Source organism: Symphalangus syndactylus, chromosome 4, assembly GCF_028878055.3.
Source record: "Symphalangus syndactylus isolate Jambi chromosome 4, NHGRI_mSymSyn1-v2.1_pri, whole genome shotgun sequence".
In the NCBI taxonomy this organism is placed as follows: domain Eukaryota; kingdom Metazoa; phylum Chordata; class Mammalia; order Primates; family Hylobatidae; genus Symphalangus; species Symphalangus syndactylus.
The window spans coordinates 60745927-60763874 of record NC_072426.2 but is presented as its reverse complement, the minus strand read 5'-3'; the positions used below and the strand labels follow the sequence as shown (position 1 = coordinate 60763874).

The window sequence follows — 17948 nt, the reverse complement described above, 5'->3', positions numbered from 1 at the left end:
GCTGTGAATCCGTCTGGTCCTGGGCTTTTTTTGGTTGTTAGGCTAATTACTGGTTTTAGAACTTGTTATTGGTCTATTCAGGGATTCGACTTCTTCCTGGTTTAGTCTTGGGAGGGTGTATGTGTCCAGGAATTTATCCATTTCTTCTAGATTTTCTAGTTTATCTGTGTAAAGGCATTTCTAGTATTCTCTGATGGTAGTTTGTATTTCTGTGGGGTCAGTGGTGATACTCAAGCCTCTGTAATGGCGGATGCCCCTCCCCCTACCAAGCTGGAGCATCCCAGGTCAACTTCAGACTGCTGTGCTGGCAGTGAGAATTTCAAGCCAGTGGATCTTAGCTTGCTGGGCTCCCCTGGAGTGGGATCCACTGAGCTAGACCACTTGGCTTCCTGGCTTCAGCCGCCTTTCCAGGGGAGTGAACCATTCTGTTTCAGTGGCGTTCCAGGCGCCACTGTGGTATTAAAAAAAACTCCTGTACCTAGCTCGGTGTCTGCCCAAATGCCATCCCAGTGTTGTGCTTGAAACCCAGGGCCCTGGTGATGTAGGCACCGGAGGGAACCTCCTGGTCTGCAGGTTGCAAAGACCATGGGAAATGCGTAGTATCTGGGCCAGAGTGCACCATTCCTCATGGCACAGTCCCTCACGGTTTCCCTTGGCTAGGGGAGGGAGTTCCTGACCCTTTGTGCTTTCCAGGTGAGGTGAAGCCCCACCCTGCTTCGGCTTGCCCTCAGTGGGCTGCACCCACTGTCTAACCAATCCCAGTGAGATGAGCCAGATACCTCAGTTGGAAATGCAGAAATCACCTGCCTTCTGTGTTGATCTCACTGGGATCTGCAGACCGGAGCTGTTCCTATTCAGCCATCTTGCCAGCCTCTGGCCACTTCCAAGTCTTTATCAGTAAAATATGATAAACTCCTTTCCAGACTTTCTTAACATTCTTTGATTCAATGAATTTAGTAGACATTTTCTTGTAACAGGTTCCACAGATCTTCATGCAGAATCCAGTGATACACGGGCAGCCTTAACATTGCTCTTGTTGTCTTGGTTTTCATCTGCCTTTCTGTCCATTGTCCACATAGTGTAATTTATGTTCTTTGGTAGTCATCATTGATCTATTATATTCTTATCTATTTAAAGCTTTATTCAACTATGAGCTTCCCCTGCCATAACATTTTTCTGGTTTCCTTTTAAGATTACCTGGCAGTCAGCTATTTTAAAAATATTTCTATGGCCAACCAGTGCACTCTGAGTATTGTATACTTTACTGGAAATTGTGTTGATGTTCCTGTAAATTTTTTGTAATTCGTATTTAATAATGAAAGGGTTTCCCATTTCTCTCTCTTAAAGTAAAACCCCTTAATGTTTATCTATTATTCAAATTAAAATTTCTACTTTTTATGGCAATTTATTCATTTTCATGTATCTCTGCCAAATTTTTCTGTATTGATATAACCCATTATTACAGCCTTTTATCTTTTTGGATACCCTCTGAAGCCTCTTCCTTAAAAGCACCACTGGCAACAGACTCTTTCCCTTAAAATACTAATTAATTAGTTAATTTTACACAAAGATTTCATCAATTCTACTTTTTTACTTCTCTTTTGCAACTACATTTAGTATCATTATATACATATATAAATACCTTTTAATTCCTTATTCCTTCTAATTTAAATATCAAATTTCAGATGTTATCTTTTGTTTATTTTTTTCTTTTCAGCTCTACTTCTCATTCTAAGCTACAACTGAAATCCCTTCCCTATAGTATTTTCTATTATGAACAAACAAAAATACCGTAGCCTTGTGAGGCAGTGCTCCCTAAAGGCCAATATGCATACAAATTACCTGGGCACCCTGCTAGAATGCATATTGTAACTCAGTTCTGCATATTTAACAACCTCTCAGGTGATGTCAGGGCTCCTGATTTTGGGATTATGTTTCAAGCAGCAAGGAGTTAGGGTTTTCCTGTTCGTAAGTCCTATTTTAAAGTGTACTTTCACCATGTGTGTTTTATTGTCATTTAATCCTTTTAATGTGCTCCTGGGCCTCTGATTTAGTTAACATTTGAACAGTGCTTTAGAATTCATCAATCATTTAAACACAAAGTATCTTATTTGATACCCAGAGCAATCCCGTGTTGTAGGGTGGCCTGGGGTCCTGAAATTCAAGATTGTGCTGATTAACCTGTGGTGACAGAGTTAAGATAAGAAAAAGATTTCTCCTCTGATTCTGCATCTTTCTCCTAACTCTTTCTGCTAACATCATTACCTCCCACTTCAAATGTAAAGAGAGCCCTTCTCTCTCCCATCCAAACAAACCACTGGTTTCTAATTAGGCACATTCTCTCCCTAAACTTACGACTATGATCAGGATAGAAGATCAAGCTTGGGCTCATGCCCATTCATGCAGCGCATTTATGAGGTGGGATAAGAAGACCAGCAGCCCTTCTAGAACCACATGGAGTATGGGGATGTCCATTTCCCCCAAATGAGGGATGGATGTCCCAGAAGAAGGGTGCAGGGGGTATTGGGCAGAAAAATGAACACATATCTGCTATTTTCCCTCTTGATTTCCCACCGCGCACACACACGCGTGCGCACACACACACACTTTTGGAAACTTCCTCTCTAAACCTAATAACATTGCTTTAGAATTCACCCTCTCCTGAGGAAGAGATAGCAAAAAATTGTGCGCAGCTACTACATTGAGCTCCAAGGTCAAGATCGCTGGGTAGTTCACAATCTTCTCAATCAGGTTTAGAAATAATATCTCATGGGGCTAAGTCATATGTTTCGCCTATTCACAATATATAACAAAAGAAAAACCATATACTCATAGTAACATCTGTAATTTTTAAAGTTCACGCAGAACACTCTATTCACCAGTCCAGAGCATAAGACACATTTTGCTGGACAGACTGGAGAGCAGGGACTACAGTGGCCCCAGTTCCTCTGTCAGCCAATGTGTTTGCACCCAGGTCCTGCTCTCAGGAAGGTCCTTCCTTGTCCAGTGTCCTCAATGGACATTACTGAGAGGGCCGTCAGAGCCTGACCGTCTGGGAGCTCTCTTGCTTTAGGAGCTGGTTCTGTTGGCACAATTACGGGGGCTTGGCATTTGCTTTAGGGATGGAGCAATCCCAGGGGTCCTAGGCTTAAACTCACTTGAAACTTAGCTCATTTAGAACTTTAGTTAGATACTAGGAGATGTGGCTCCTGGGAACCCTGTTAGCTAGTAACTAGTAATAGAAATTTTATCAAATCTTTGAAGTTTATCCCAGCCAGTGTTATTTTTCTCTTTGAAAAAGGAGCTGGGGCTCAGCAAGTCTCCAAAGTAAAATGGTAGACTGCAGTGGCAAAGCAGAGCTCATCTACTTCCGGTCCAGGCTGTGTCAGCCAGTGATGCTTTATGATGAGGGAATTGTTGCCTCTCATTTTTGGAATAGGTCTGTGTGATCAGGCTTCCCCCATTTCTTTACCTTTTCCCATGAATCTTTTCTTCTGCACTTTCCCAGTTCTTTTCCCTGGTTTGAATTAGCATTACCCTGAGGCAGTAAATTCAGCTTTTGCAATTCAGAAGGGAAATAATTGGCCAAACCTCAAAATGTCTTATATCCCTGTGTACAGGTTGAAAGGTTTTCTTTGCAAAATTTGCATGTTCTTTCCTTTTCCACTTTCAGGTAGAGCTTTACCAAAAATGGAAAAAAGTAGGCAAGACATCCTTTTTTTTTTTTTTTTTTTTTTTTTTTTTTGAGACGGAGTCTCGCTCTGTCGCCCAGGCTGGAGTGCAGTGGCGCCCTCTCGGCTCACTGCAAGCTCCGCCTCCCGGGTTCACGCCATTCTCCTGCCTCAGCCTCTCCGAGTAGCTGGGACTACAGGCGCCCGCCACTACGCCCGGCTAATTTTTTTGTATTTTTAGTAGAGACGGGGTACATCCTATTTTTTAACTTTTTTTTTTAAAGACGAACATTAATGCTATACAGTCTAAGAACCAAGGATCAATAGTTAATAATTAACCAATTATGTAGCTACCTCTAGTGAATGACTGCCACTTCTCAGCTATGGATTAAAGAGTCATCATCGCTCCAACTATCCGTCTTATTCATGGAAAATCTATTTTAGAGTGTGTCACTTGCAATACCCACCCACCTTTATCAAATTTTGCAGGACAGATATCTGAGAAGGGAACCCCAGAAACAACAAATGTTCATCATAGCTATTCTCAAGTTCCTTGGTTTTTAAATTGTTGTTTGTTTTGCTAACCATTTATTTTTATAAATAACAATATGTTCATTTTATTTATAAATAAAAAATGTTTATTCTCCCCATTCCTCTTATTTTTTCCTCTGTATTTCAGAGAAATTTTATCTTCTAATGTGTTGTCAGTATCCTTTCCTACTGAGAGTCACTTTGTTCCGAAAGGTCTGTTAGTGGGCATCTTATTGTAGTATCTATTTCCAAAGAATGTATAGGCAGAGAAATGTCTTTAGAATCCAATGCCCTGAATTAAAGTTCTGTTTTAATAGCTGAGTAACCTTGGACAATCTTTGAGAACTTGTTTAATTTTTCTTAATATCGACCTGGAAAATGGTCTAATAATACATTTTATGCTTTCCTTTTAACTCTCTTAGGAAGATGGGTCACATATGCATTGTATATGAAGAAAGCTTTTCAATTCCAAATGTTCACAAAATTTCAATTCTAGTCTAAAATAATCGTATTACTGTTATTTATGTACTTCTTACTACCTTGGAATTCATGCAGTGCTATTTTATCTCTTACTATAGCTCCCTTTCTTTTTTCTTTTAACTTTAAGATACTGCATGTTTTTGGATAGATCTTCCTTCCTCTATATACTTTTCTCCATTCATTCTTAGCCCTGGAAGTCCAGTTTTCCCTTCCTCACTTTTATTATGACATGCCCTTGGGCAGATAGTAGCAATATACCTCTTTTTATCACTAAAGTTACACTCAATTTTCTTTTTACAAGAGAGTGGTTTGGCCTGGTTCTCTAAACACTGAAAACATTATTTCCAACTACACATCAGAGTCAGGTGGTTTTCTTGAGCCTCCTGGAACATGTCCTTCCTGTCCCTTAGACCCAGCTATATCCTCTGTTTTTAAATGGAAAGCACTTGGCAAATAGTTCACCCTATTTGCTTTTTGCCAGAGTCCCATTTCATTTTTTAAGTTCTGGATGCAAGTTCCAGAACTATCTGCAGCATTTTCTGAAACATCTTTTAAAACCAGATTACAATATCTTCTTTGTGCACTGTTCCTCCTTGAAGAAAATGACCAGCATTTGTATCCTTGGCTTGCTGAATGGAGTAAAATCAAAGATTTTCCAGCATCCCTGGTTCTTTTTCTTTGAAAGAGTTCCTAGAATAAATCCTGCTTCTAAATGAAAACTCTTGGATGAGAATATAGGTCCTAGGACTTTTGGACTAGATTTTATTCTTATTCCAAACCATCAGTTAGTTTATATTTAAACATAAGTGAGGCCTAAAGCCTTAATGAGTTGAGAAATATTTTGGGATGCTCAGAAAGCAATGATCAAGTTCATGGAAGTATATGCTTTTTAAAAATCGAAGGCAGAATTTGTGACCAACCAGGTCACTGCTGTAGCAAAATATAAAATATGCCATGGTTAAAGCAGTAATGATTTTCTTTTGGGTGGGGTTCCTAGAGATTCCAAGAAGACATCATGAAATATGTGAGTGAAACATATCACCAGTGAAGTTCTGTCTGCCTGGCACTAACTTTTTACTTGACTTGAGTTGTAGGAGGAACAGACACCTTTACATATTGCCTCCCGCCTGGGTAAGACAGAAATCGTCCAGCTGCTTCTACAACATATGGCTCATCCAGATGCGGCCACTACAAATGGGTACACACCACTGCACATCTCTGCCCGGGAGGGCCAGGTGGATGTGGCATCAGTCCTGTTGGAAGCAGGAGCAGCCCACTCCTTAGCTACCAAGGTAAGGAGAATGACATCATGAGAACATGGACCAAGAGGATTCCTAAGTCATGGCCTTTCTGCTCTACCACATACAGAATCGAGAGGGTAGATCTCCTTAGGCCTTGACTTACTTCCTTCTCTACATATTTGAGACTCATTGTCTAAATGATTTAAGGGAATTGTGAGATTCCATGTATCTTCAATAAAGAGTGCTGAATTTCATTCTAATTAATGCCAATGTTTCTAGGATAGGTATCTAGTACTCTAAGATGATTATCACTTTTTCTTCTCTTTTATTATAAAATCCACAATATATTCCTAAGAGAAAGATAAATGAAATTCCTAAATATATTGAACTGGTAATACTAATGAGGAAGAGGGTAGTGCATTAGATTGGCAGTACTATATTTGCTGTGAGTTGTAGTACCAGATCGAAGCTCACTTTACTTATACATTTTCACAACCCTACTATTAGCCACCACTTATTTGACATTCTCATTCCCATATTAGTTTCCAGCTTTACCAACTACACTCTTGCCTGGGTATTTACAGTGTTTAAACAGAGCTGAGCTGGAAAATCACACTTCCTTAGTTGTTATTGACATCGAGCAAAGAGTTTTACTTATGTTCCAAGTTTCATGACGGGGCAGAGTAATTTTTCCCATGCTTTATACATGCTATTTGACATTCATAATTTGGAGATGACTTAGAATAAAACATGAATATACTCAGCTAATTAGAGCAAAATTAATTGAGCCAGTGCAAGTGAATTTGTCGTGGGGCAAAATAATTCCCACAAATGTAACAGGGATTCAGATTAATGAAAGGACAATTTCTTTTTTTTTTTTTTGAGATGGAGTCTCGCTCTGTCACCCAGGCTGGAGTGCAGTGGCACGATCTCGGCTCACTGCAAGCTCCGCCTCCCGGGTTCACGCCATTCTCCTGCCTCAGCCTCTCCGAGTAGCTGGGACTACAGGCGCCCGCCACCACGCCCGGCTAATTTTTTTGTATTTTTAGTAGAGACGGGGTTTCACTGTGGTCTCGATCTCCTGACCTCGTGATCCGCCCGCCTCAGCCTCCCAAAGTGCTGGGATTACAAGCGTGAGCCACCGCGCCCGGCTGAAAGGACAATTTCAATTCTCTCATAATCAGTAGGCATAAGTACTGCATCCAGGGAGAGGGAAAGTTGCAAATTTAAACTGAGATAGTGATGTGGCATCTGTCCTTTTATAAGTAGGAGCAACCCACTAGCTGTTATGGCTTATCTGGTTGCCTGTTATGACTTACCTGGTTGCCTATGGCTGTAAAAGGTATTTTGATATAAGAAATTGACAATTATTGAAGTTCTGAACTCGAAAAGTTGAAAGGATTTTAGAAGTTCTTAAAAAAAAAGAAACTAAGCAACAAATGTAGTAATAACCTGAGAGATTTGGTGATTGTCTTATCAGAGGAGGGTGTAAATCATCAAAATTAAGATACATAAAATACAGAAATAGATAATAAAACATAGTCTCTTGTCTTTCAAAGATATTTAGGATTTAAAAAATATAACTATATCCATGGTAAATTGGGGCAATAAAATAGAATAAAATGTTAAACAGCATTTTTTTTTTTTTTTTTTTTTGAGACAGAGTCTCACTCTGTCGCCCAGACTGGAGTGCAGTGGCACAATCTTGGCTCACTGCAACCTCTGCCTTCCGGGTTCAAGCAATTCTCCTGCCTCAGCCTCCCAAGTAGCTGGGACTACAGGTGCCCTCCACCACACCCGGCTAAATTTTTGTATTTTTAGTAGAGATGGGGTTTCACCGTGGTAGCCAGGATGGACTTGATCTCCTGACCTTATGACCCACCCACCTTGGCCTCCTAAAGTGCTGAGATTACAGAAGTGAGCCACCGCACCTGGCCAAACAGCATTTTAAGAGTTCAATTGACTAGGGCTGAACAGTGGTTGATTCATCATTAAAGCCATTTAAGAGGGTAAATGAAATCTTGGTGAGATTAACATAAAGGAAGACGGCAGATGTATGACTCAAGAGATGCCTTCTAACTTTGGTTTTGTTATTCTACAGTAGATTTTATGTAGTTTTGTCTAATAATCATTTCCAAACTTATAAGAGTTGGATCACTATTCTAGCAAGGCTTTAAAGATAAGGAGTTTATGTTTTCTTCCTCATCATGTAGTTAGTCTCAAAGAACTCTGTTTCATCCTGAGTATCACGCTAATCATTGGGTGCATTGAGTGGAGGGAGGAGAGCTCTAACCACAAGTGCTGGTTTATATGGGCAATGCAAGAAGGAATAAATACCTCCTACGTTTGTCCCACACTTGGAAAAAAACAGAAGATTCGCCGTCTTCCAAGAATTTATTAATACCAAATGTTAAAGAAGCAAAAAGAAAAACGTCATCTCATTTAAAAATAATTTGTCCGGAGACACCGAAAGGGCAATATTGCTTCTTGGGGGATATTCTGTGTTTATGATGGGGGCTTAAATGGTCCCAGGATAAGCCATGGCTTAGAGCACCTAACCCAGGCATATTTGCTGTGTTTTACAGGCCCTGGTTGGTGTTAGAATTCCCCCACTCCCACTGTAGTGCCAGAAGAGCATGTGGTTAAACTGTCTGGCCAAGAGGATGGATTTGACATCATGGTGTAGGAACTGTGCCATCCTCGAGATTTTAGTCCAGAGATTTATCTGTATTTATAACACACTGCTAATTACAGAGTAAGGCCATTGGTTAGGCACGGAAGACACTGAATGTACACATATCAACATGTGTAGGAGAGCAGCCCTCTAAAAAAAGCTTTAAAGCTTCAGTGTGTTTAAAAGTCTGGTGTTAATCAGCCCAACATCATGCCAGAAGTAGAATGTATTTTACAAAAGCAATTGGTCTTTTAGATAGTGTGAGTCTTTTGGGAAAGGGGACAAGTCAGGATGGGAGTTGCTTTTTAATAGTACATGTTTTTTGTTCTATAGACCATTCATCTTGCCATTTCTGCAGAAAATATGTCAACTAATTCACGAATACTTGTTTTTACTATGGCTGCCAAAATATCCTAAAATTTAAATGAATTTGGAATTCAGGTGTTATAAAAAGGATTGAAAGAACGAGAAGGAGGGCTGGAGAGAAAGCAGCTGTTGTTTCAATTCTATTAATTTTAGAGGCAAGAAAAAGGCTTTTTTTCCCCATTCACAAATTGGAGCCAGTTTACTGACACTAGTGGCTTTTAAAAATCCCAAACCTATAAAGTCAGATTTCAGTCTCCAAGCCCTTAAAATAAAATTTCTTTTGTTCAGTCTATCAAGCCAAACTTTTGTATGTTAAATTTTACTCTTTTTCTTTGTCCTTGTTCATGGCTAACAGATTTAATGCTGCCAGTATTTTTTCCAAATGAAGAATCAGTATACTTTGCTTAATATGTTAACAAATAAAAAGATTTCGTGAGGAGTTATAACAATAAATATGATTTTACTTTTGTTTCTCACATTTTCAGAAAGGTTTTACTCCCCTGCATGTAGCAGCCAAGTATGGAAGCCTGGATGTGGCAAAACTTCTCTTGCAACGCCGTGCTGCCGCAGATTCTGCAGGGAAGGTAAAGATTCTCTATATGTTATAATTATGTAACAGTGAAGATGATAGATTAGGAGATCTGTAAAGACATTTTTCTCACTTCTCTGAAAGGAATGTGAGAGCAACTGATGAAACTATCCGAAATAGACATGGTGGCGATGTCTTCCACGACCGTCCATGTACACACTGATTCAGAAAGCATTTTGAACTGTGCCTCAAAGTCTTGTCACAACAGCCCCAGAACGTCTCTATATTAAAAAGAATCCCTGCAATGTTAATGTAGTATTTCTTACATAGCAGTTTAGACCTTTATACATTGTGACCCTCAAGATCCCCTTTGCTGGTGGTATGCTCATTTTCAATTTTAGTTATGTTTTTAATATGAAAATTACTAGGGATTTGTTTATTTTCATTCTTTTTTCTATTGACTATATTAATTCATTAACATGAATTTAATCAATATCAGTTTCCAGGCATCTGGTAGCTTCAGGGCAGCTAACCCTAATTTATTAAACACACCCTTTACAGAATGGCCTTACCCCGCTCCATGTTGCTGCTCATTATGACAACCAGAAGGTGGCGCTGCTGTTACTGGAGAAGGGTGCTTCCCCTCATGCCACTGCCAAGGTGAGGACCACAGAAAAGGATTTACAGACGTAGGGTGTTAACTATCGCCTGAAAACACAAGAGAATTGTGTTAGAAAACACATGGTATAGTATAACTGCGACTAGTCCTAGCGATAGTAGCTTTTGGTATTGACACCCTTTTTTTTCCCTTGTATTTCTGCCAGTTGCGTCTTGAAAATCTTTTTTAAGATTTTTAAAGAGTCAGCAAGTATTAAGGGGATGTGCCTATAAACCAGTAGAGATGAATCTTATTGCTAACATTCTGTGTGTTAGAGAATGAAGTCTGAATTTTGAGAATTGAGAAATAAAGTCATTAACGTGTTTTCTCTTCTCTCCTATAAACCAAATGCTATGATGAAAATGTACTTTTATACTCTCATTCTTTCAGACTTCAAACTTCTATTTGTTTCTTTGTTTTTTTTTAAATGTTTTACGTGTGTTAACTGTAGCACGGATCCCTCTAAGTCCCTAGATTCAGAGGTGGCGGGAGGATGCCTTTTGGGTGTATATCTAGCACCAAATTCCGAAACAGCTCCAACTAAGACTTGTACTTATGGACAGGGCATTTCCCACCATTCTAGTTGGCCCCTTATTACACTGAAAATATATATGAATGTCGTGTAATGCATAAAGTCCTCATTGCATCTTTCGTTCATTAATTCAGCACACCTATTTTGAGAACACATCAGGGTTTATTTAAAAAATATTGATTGTAATGGGAAAATATTTATGCTATATTAGACAACATAATAAAAAAACTGCCACCATTTATTTGCCAAACACTAAGCCGAGCAGTTTACAGGCAATATCTCATAATAACCCCATGAGACTGGTATTCTAATGATCTCCATTTTGCAGATGAGAAAGTGAGATTTAAGTAGGTTAATTTTCCGAAGTCATATGAATAATAAGTGTTAGAGCTTGTACCTGTGTTTGACCTCAGGCAGACTGGCTTTAGAGCCAGTGCTCTTAACCACTAGGTCCTTTGTGCCCCAAAGCAATAGAGGGAGATTTATTCCACTTCTGTTATACAAATATATACATATATACTCAAATGCCTATTTAAATTTTATACATATTATAAATATAAAATAGGATATATACATAAAATATGTTCTGCATAATATATATTTTATATATAAATATATATAATATCATAAATATATAACTTTGTACACATACATACATATACATCTACATATATTTATATCTTTTTGATGCCAATAAGCAGTTTACAATAAAGTGCTTGAACTGTCAAAAGAGGGTGCCAAATGTTCATAATTATCCACACTGTTCTTACTCCTCTTTTTTCTACAACCTCATCAATTCAGCACATATTTTATGTCTTTCTTCACACTAGATTATAAGCTACTAGAGGAATGTTTATATCATATTCATTTGCATATCTATGAGATGTTTAATAACATATGTGAGTTCCCAGTAAATTTGGATGAAAGAATGAAGATTGAGCAACTATGGAATAAAAATATACCTGCTCACTTAATGTGCCAGCATTTTTTTTTCCATTAGCTTTCCAGGCTGACCATTCTCAACATAGATACAAAAGACTTCATAAGTACTCATGAGTACTTTCATTGAACTCTTACAATGTGCAAAGAAAGGATTATAGGTACTCAGTGGGAGGTAAAATTGTAAAACGTGTGTTCTCTTTCCACAAGGGGCTCTCAATCTACTTGCAAGAGAAGACCTAGATTATACAATAATGTGTATGGTTTTCCTAAAGAGACAAACATAGCCTTGATTTCTAGCCTCTACCCTGTGTGGTCCTTAATCTTAGGCATGCACGTACCGAGTTCAGAAGATGACGTAAAGCATTTCTCTACTCCAGAGTCCACAGTAGGATGGGTATTCTGGGAGTGCCTCTCTAGTGTCTTTCACTTATCTGCCCCAGCCTGTCAATGAACATGACCCCTTCATCTTTGGGGCCACTCCTAGAGGGCTCCAGATGGTAAGATCCCCACTGTAGTCTCCACTTTAGACTCTCCTTCTGCTCATTATAATGTCCCCTCTCCTTAACACACACAGTCCTTTGGCCACGAGAACTTTGCTTCTTTCCAACAGAGTCCAGAACCTTCTCTTAGTCTTTATTGGGAGTGATGCAATTATTTGAGTCCAAAAATGTTTCCTCTTTGTGGAGTAAGAGGGCTTTTCAGATCTTGTAGGTTGAGTATCTACCAGGCAAACCTCCTCCATTGCCAGAATTGACACCTTCTTTGATGATCGCTTATGCTGTTTTGCTAAAATATCCCTTTACCTAAACTTAGTAGAGTTGAAGGGCTCATGTTCATTGACAGGCTGGGGCAGATAAGTGAAAGACACTAGAGAGGCATTCCCAGAATACCCATCCTACTGTGGACTCTGGAGTAGAGAAATGCTTTACGTCATCTTCTGAACTCAGTTACCCCTGTAGGCAGGGGGGTAACTGAGACTATAGAAACACATTGTAGCAAAAAGAAGTTGACTAAACTTATTTGGTCCACAAAAATCTATGTGTCCTTTCTTCCAATAGAGTCTATGGACACAGATACAGTATTTTGAAGCATCTGGGACCTCTGATCAGATCCTGAAGAGGCTTCCAAGCTGAATTTCCTTCAGTTGCTTCAGGAGAAACATTATTTTTCAAAAAGGAAAGATACTTATTCTTGCTTGGAGAAATGGGGACAGAGTAGATAATGTAGGATTGTGTGAGGATCAAGATTTGATGATGGCTCATAAAGATGTTTAAATTCTCAAAACCCTTTTTTATTTTTTGGTATACTTTGCAGTTAGCTTTAAGGAAATAGCATGACCTAAAAATACCTCTCATGTTCGATTACAGGCTCAAACCTGTAATCCCAGCACTTTAGGGGGCCAACGTGGGCAGGTCGCTTGAGCTCATGAGTTTGAGACCAGCCTGGGCAACATGGTGAAACCCTATCTCTACCAAAAATACAAAAAAATTAGCCAGTCATGGTGGTGTGTGCCTGGAGTCCTCGGTACTTAGGATGCTGAGGTGGGAGGATCACTTGAGCCCAGGTGACTCAAGTGAGGTTGCAGTGGCTGAGATAGCACCACTGCACTCCAGTCTTGGTGATGGAGCCATACCTTGTCTCAACAAATAAATAAATAAAACATCTCATGGTAATCTCACAAGAAGCACTTGATCATTATGCTGTCTTTCCCTTCAGCCTGTCACTGAAGGGAAAAGCCACTGTTTTTAATTTCTATCACACATTTCGAATGGAAAATTCTACCAGATTTGATAAAGAAAAGGAAATAAAACAATATATATTGCAGACTTACAGTTGTTCCACATGTTTTTCTTTTAACTAAATATGGGGTTTAGAGTTTTGTTCTTGTAAGCAGAGTATGATTATCCTGTCCCTCTCCACAAACTCCCACCCGAAATGAGTAGCCTCATATTTCAACTTTCGAAGCAGCAGGTTATAAAGAAGGGGAGATCTAGGATTTGAACGGATCACAAGATTAATATAAGCTAATTTTGTTGTTGAATATATTTTAAATTAGAATGCAACCCATTAAAGACAGGGATCATGTCATGTTCGCCATTGTATTCCCACACCTAGCACACTGCTTGGCATATTCTAGGCACTCAGTAATATTTGTTGAACCAGTTTAAAGTAGAATCCAAACAGAAGCATATTAGTTGGAGTATTATAGTAAGATAATAGAAACAATTCCATTTGATTCTTTACATTATAACCATATGTGAAGTGTAGCCTTGGTTCCAGATAGTACACATAATTCAAGAGCAATATTGACAAACTAGAATCAGCTCAGAACAGGTCATCCTTATAGGGAGAGATCTAGAAATGGCACTTCCATCAGGAATGGTTGAAGGAATGGAGAAAATTAGCCTGGAAAACAGAAAACTAAAGGTGGATATGAAAATCATCCCCAGGTATGTAAAGGATGGTCATGTAGAAGAGGAACCTTGCTTATTCTATGTTGCTCTTCAGGAGAGAAGCAATATTATAAGGAGACAATTTTTAGCTCTGGAGCTTTGATGTCTATATCTGTCTTACAGTAGAATGGGGTGCCTTGTGACTTTTATTGTAGAGATTCGGTTATTGTTGAATGGAAACGTGATGAGTAAGAGTTTGGATTAACTGTAAACTCACTTTTAACTCTTCTATTGATTAGAGATTTTTATTTCCTTTAGAGATACGTATTAGAGCAACTGTTAATCTTACTCTATATGCATGTGTTTTATTTTTGTTTTTTTTAGAATGGCTATACTCCGTTACATATTGCTGCCAAGAAGAATCAAATGCAGATAGCTTCCACACTCCTGAACTATGGAGCAGAGACAAACATTGTGACAAAGCAAGGAGTAACTCCACTCCATCTGGCCTCGCAGGAGGGGCACACAGATATGGTTACCTTGCTTCTGGATAAGGGAGCCAATATCCACATGTCAACCAAGGTATTCTGTCCTTTCTTGCATCAATCAAGAGTGTTTTGGATGCATGTAAACAGGAACCAATCACAGACAGTTTGGAACAAAAAGAAGCAATGTATTAAAAAGAAACAGGGATATCTTACAGACCCCAAGGACAGGAAGGGAGTCAAGCCTTTATGAGAGATTAGAAAACCATAAGGAAGCAAGGGAGAGAGACTCTCTGTATGGCAACACTTTGGCTTCTTGACTTTTCTATGCAAGTCAGTTTCATTCATCTCTATAGCCCCGCTTTCCTTGTTTCTCTCTGTGTGTCTAAAGAGGCTACCCTGTAGCTCCCAATGTTAACATCACTATAATTGCTCCAGTGTCTGCTGCTCCTCATTCTAAATTTCATATATATATATAGAGAGAAAGAATGCTTCCATCTGGGGTTTAGCTTAAACAACTGCCTCTAAGCTGGCAGGCCCATGTTCACCACCCAAGGCATTCTTTAGTCCTGCTGGGCATCTGAGGCACCTCTGGATAGGAGAGAGGAAACTCAATAAAATACAGATTTTTTTCAGTCAACTTAGGCCTAGCTTGAGAGGTTTGGTGGTGGTGGTGAGAAAATCTTTTTTTTTTTTTAATAAAGCACATCAGTCATTTTAGCCTTTCTCCAGGGATTGGCCTCTATAGACCTCCACATTAATTATAATAGAATGGCAGTCAAAGATATAAGGGAAAAATATTCAAATATAAAAATATATATTTTTACAAGTATATGTCTTTTGATATCCATCCATCCATCTAACTTTCTATCTTAGATAAGATAGATCTTAGATCTATAGATCTAGAGCGATAGATCGATAGATCCATCTATCTAACTTTCTATCTTAGATAAGATAGATCTTAGATCTATAGATCTAGAGCGATAGAGCGATAGATCCATCTATCTAACTTTCTATCTTAGATAAGATAGATCTTAGATCTATAGATCTAGAGCGATAGAGCGATAGATCCATCTATCTAACTTTCTATCTTAGATAAGATAGATCTTAGATCTATAGATCTAGAGCGATAGAGCGATAGATCCATCCATCTAACTTTCTATCTTAGATAAGATAGATCTTAGATCTATAGATCTAGAGCGATAGAGCGATAGATCCATCCATCTAACTTTCTATCTTAGATAAGATAGATCTTAGATCTATAGATCTAGAGCAATAGAGCGATAGATCCATCCATCTAACTTTCTATCTTAGATAAGATAGATCTTAGATCTATAGATCTAGAGCGATAGAGTGATAGATCCATCCATCTAACTTTCTATCTTAGATAAGATAGATCTTAGATCTATAGATCTAGAGCGATAGAGCGATAGATCCATCCATCTAACTTTCTATCTTAGATAAGATAGATCTTAGATCTATAGATCTAGAGCGATAGAGCGATAGATCCATCCATCTAACTTTCTATCTTAGATAAGATAGATCTTAGATCTATAGATCTAGAGCGATAGAGCGATAGATCCATCTATCTAACTTTCTATCTTAGATAAGATAGATCTTAGATCTATAGATCTAGAGCGATAGAGCGATAGATCCATCTATCTAACTTTCTATCTTAGATAAGATAGATCTTAGATCTATAGATCTAGAGCGATAGAGCGATAGATCCATCTATCTAACTTTCTATCTTAGATAAGATAGATCTTAGATCTATAGATCTAGAGCGATAGAGCGATTATAGATCCATCTATCTAACTTTCTATCTTAGATAAGATAGATCTTAGATCTATAGATCTAGAGCGATAGAGCGATAGATCCATCTATCTAACTTTCTATCTTAGATAAGATAGATCTTAGATCTATAGATCTAGAGCGATAGAGCGATAGATCCATCTATCTAACTTTCTATCTTAGATAAGATAGATCTTAGATCTATAGATCTAGAGCGATAGAGCGATAGATCCATCTATCTAACTTTCTATCTTAGATAAGATAGATCTTAGATCTATAGATCTAGAGCGATAGAGCGATAGATCCATCTATCTAACTTTCTATCTTAGATAAGATAGATCTTAGATCTATAGATCTAGAGCGATATAGCGATAGATCCATCCATCTAACTTTCTATCTTACACTTATATATACTCTGCTATAGTCAGCTGCTGAGAAACACAGAATTGGAACCTGTATTTATTAAGTTGGTTTGTCATTTGATGTCTTGATGCTTTTTGTAATATGTTATATGGGCTTAGTGAAAATTAAGTTTCTTAGCTCCTTCCATAAATATACAAATACTCTATGTTTTCTACATTTCATTGTTAATTGGTACTTTTAAAGTATCAGTGATAAGTTGGTCTTAACAACATTTGTAAATAGGTTATGTAGCATGCATCCTTTAGGAAGAGCTATGAAACAGGCAGGTTGTCTGGAATACTTCTGCAGTCCTAGTCTATTTCCTTGTCACTCAGAAGTGTTCCTGTACATCCCCTGCTCTTACCTACTTCTCTGGCCTTTATAAAAAGTCCCTACAAATCCTTTTTTAAAGTATGATGAGAGCAAATTATAGGGTTAGTCTTCCAAAGGATAGTTGCATTTTTACAAGAACGAACATGATAAAGCCTTATAGTGAAATTCTGTGTATCAGATGGACAATCATTACAGTCTAGGGCATGGACATCCTTGTGACTATTGACGTCACGTCATTCAGGTGGTCATTTACCCTGTTGGAGAAAATGTGATCATGAAGCATAGAATATTTTATTTAATATTAGTGTATGAAGGGGGCATGTGTTTACTCTGTTAATAACAAGTAAATCTTCATTTGAAAATAAGCCAAAGAAATCCATAAACAATTCAGCAGTATTTTGAGTAGCATTAAAATTCCAGATAATTCATGAAACTGATCTTACAGTGCTTCTGACGGTGTTATTTTTAATTTATAAAAATGACAGGTACATATCTGAAATCAGTTCACTGTGTCCTCCTTTATGGTATTCTTCTAAATACGTTACTTTCTTTGACAGTGTTTTAGCAGTTAGCAAATATTTAATGAGTATTTTTGAGTTGCACACTCAGCAATGAAGAAAAACATTCAATTTTGAATCCCAAAGTAATTTTGTTGTCTTTATAACAATGATTTCAGTATTACATGTGAGTGGTGTCCTAAACACATAGTATGTTTATCACTAAAGTAAAACTTTAGTAAGTTTATGCAGATATATCTGAATAATAATACAATATACAAAATTTACATATAAAACATATAACCTTGCCTTTTGGTTAGAATTATAAGATAATGCAACTATAAAAATATCTCAGATAAGAAGCAAAACCGATAAAAAAATTTCCCATTGCTTTTGAAGAAAACATGTATTCTTTTCTTTTTA

General features: G+C 38.0%; 1 protein-coding gene across 38 annotated transcripts in view; it reads left to right on the top strand.

Moving 5' to 3' along the window:
* ANK2 (ankyrin 2) overlaps positions 1 to 17948 on the top strand; it is a 719880-nt gene that overhangs the window by 602807 nt on the left and 99125 nt on the right. For 35 of the 38 annotated variants that reach the window (XM_055274818.1, XM_055274823.1, XM_055274814.1 and 32 more), the window contains 4 exons: positions 5777 to 5974; positions 9449 to 9547; positions 10054 to 10152; positions 14402 to 14599. In XM_055274818.1, coding sequence (XP_055130793.1) covers positions 5777 to 5974; positions 9449 to 9547; positions 10054 to 10152; positions 14402 to 14599 — 594 coding nt within the window. The remainder of the gene's footprint in view (positions 1 to 5776; positions 5975 to 9448; positions 9548 to 10053; positions 10153 to 14401; positions 14600 to 17948) is intronic. The other 3 variants (XM_055274810.2, XM_055274822.2, XM_063637966.1) reach the window with 1 other exon arrangement.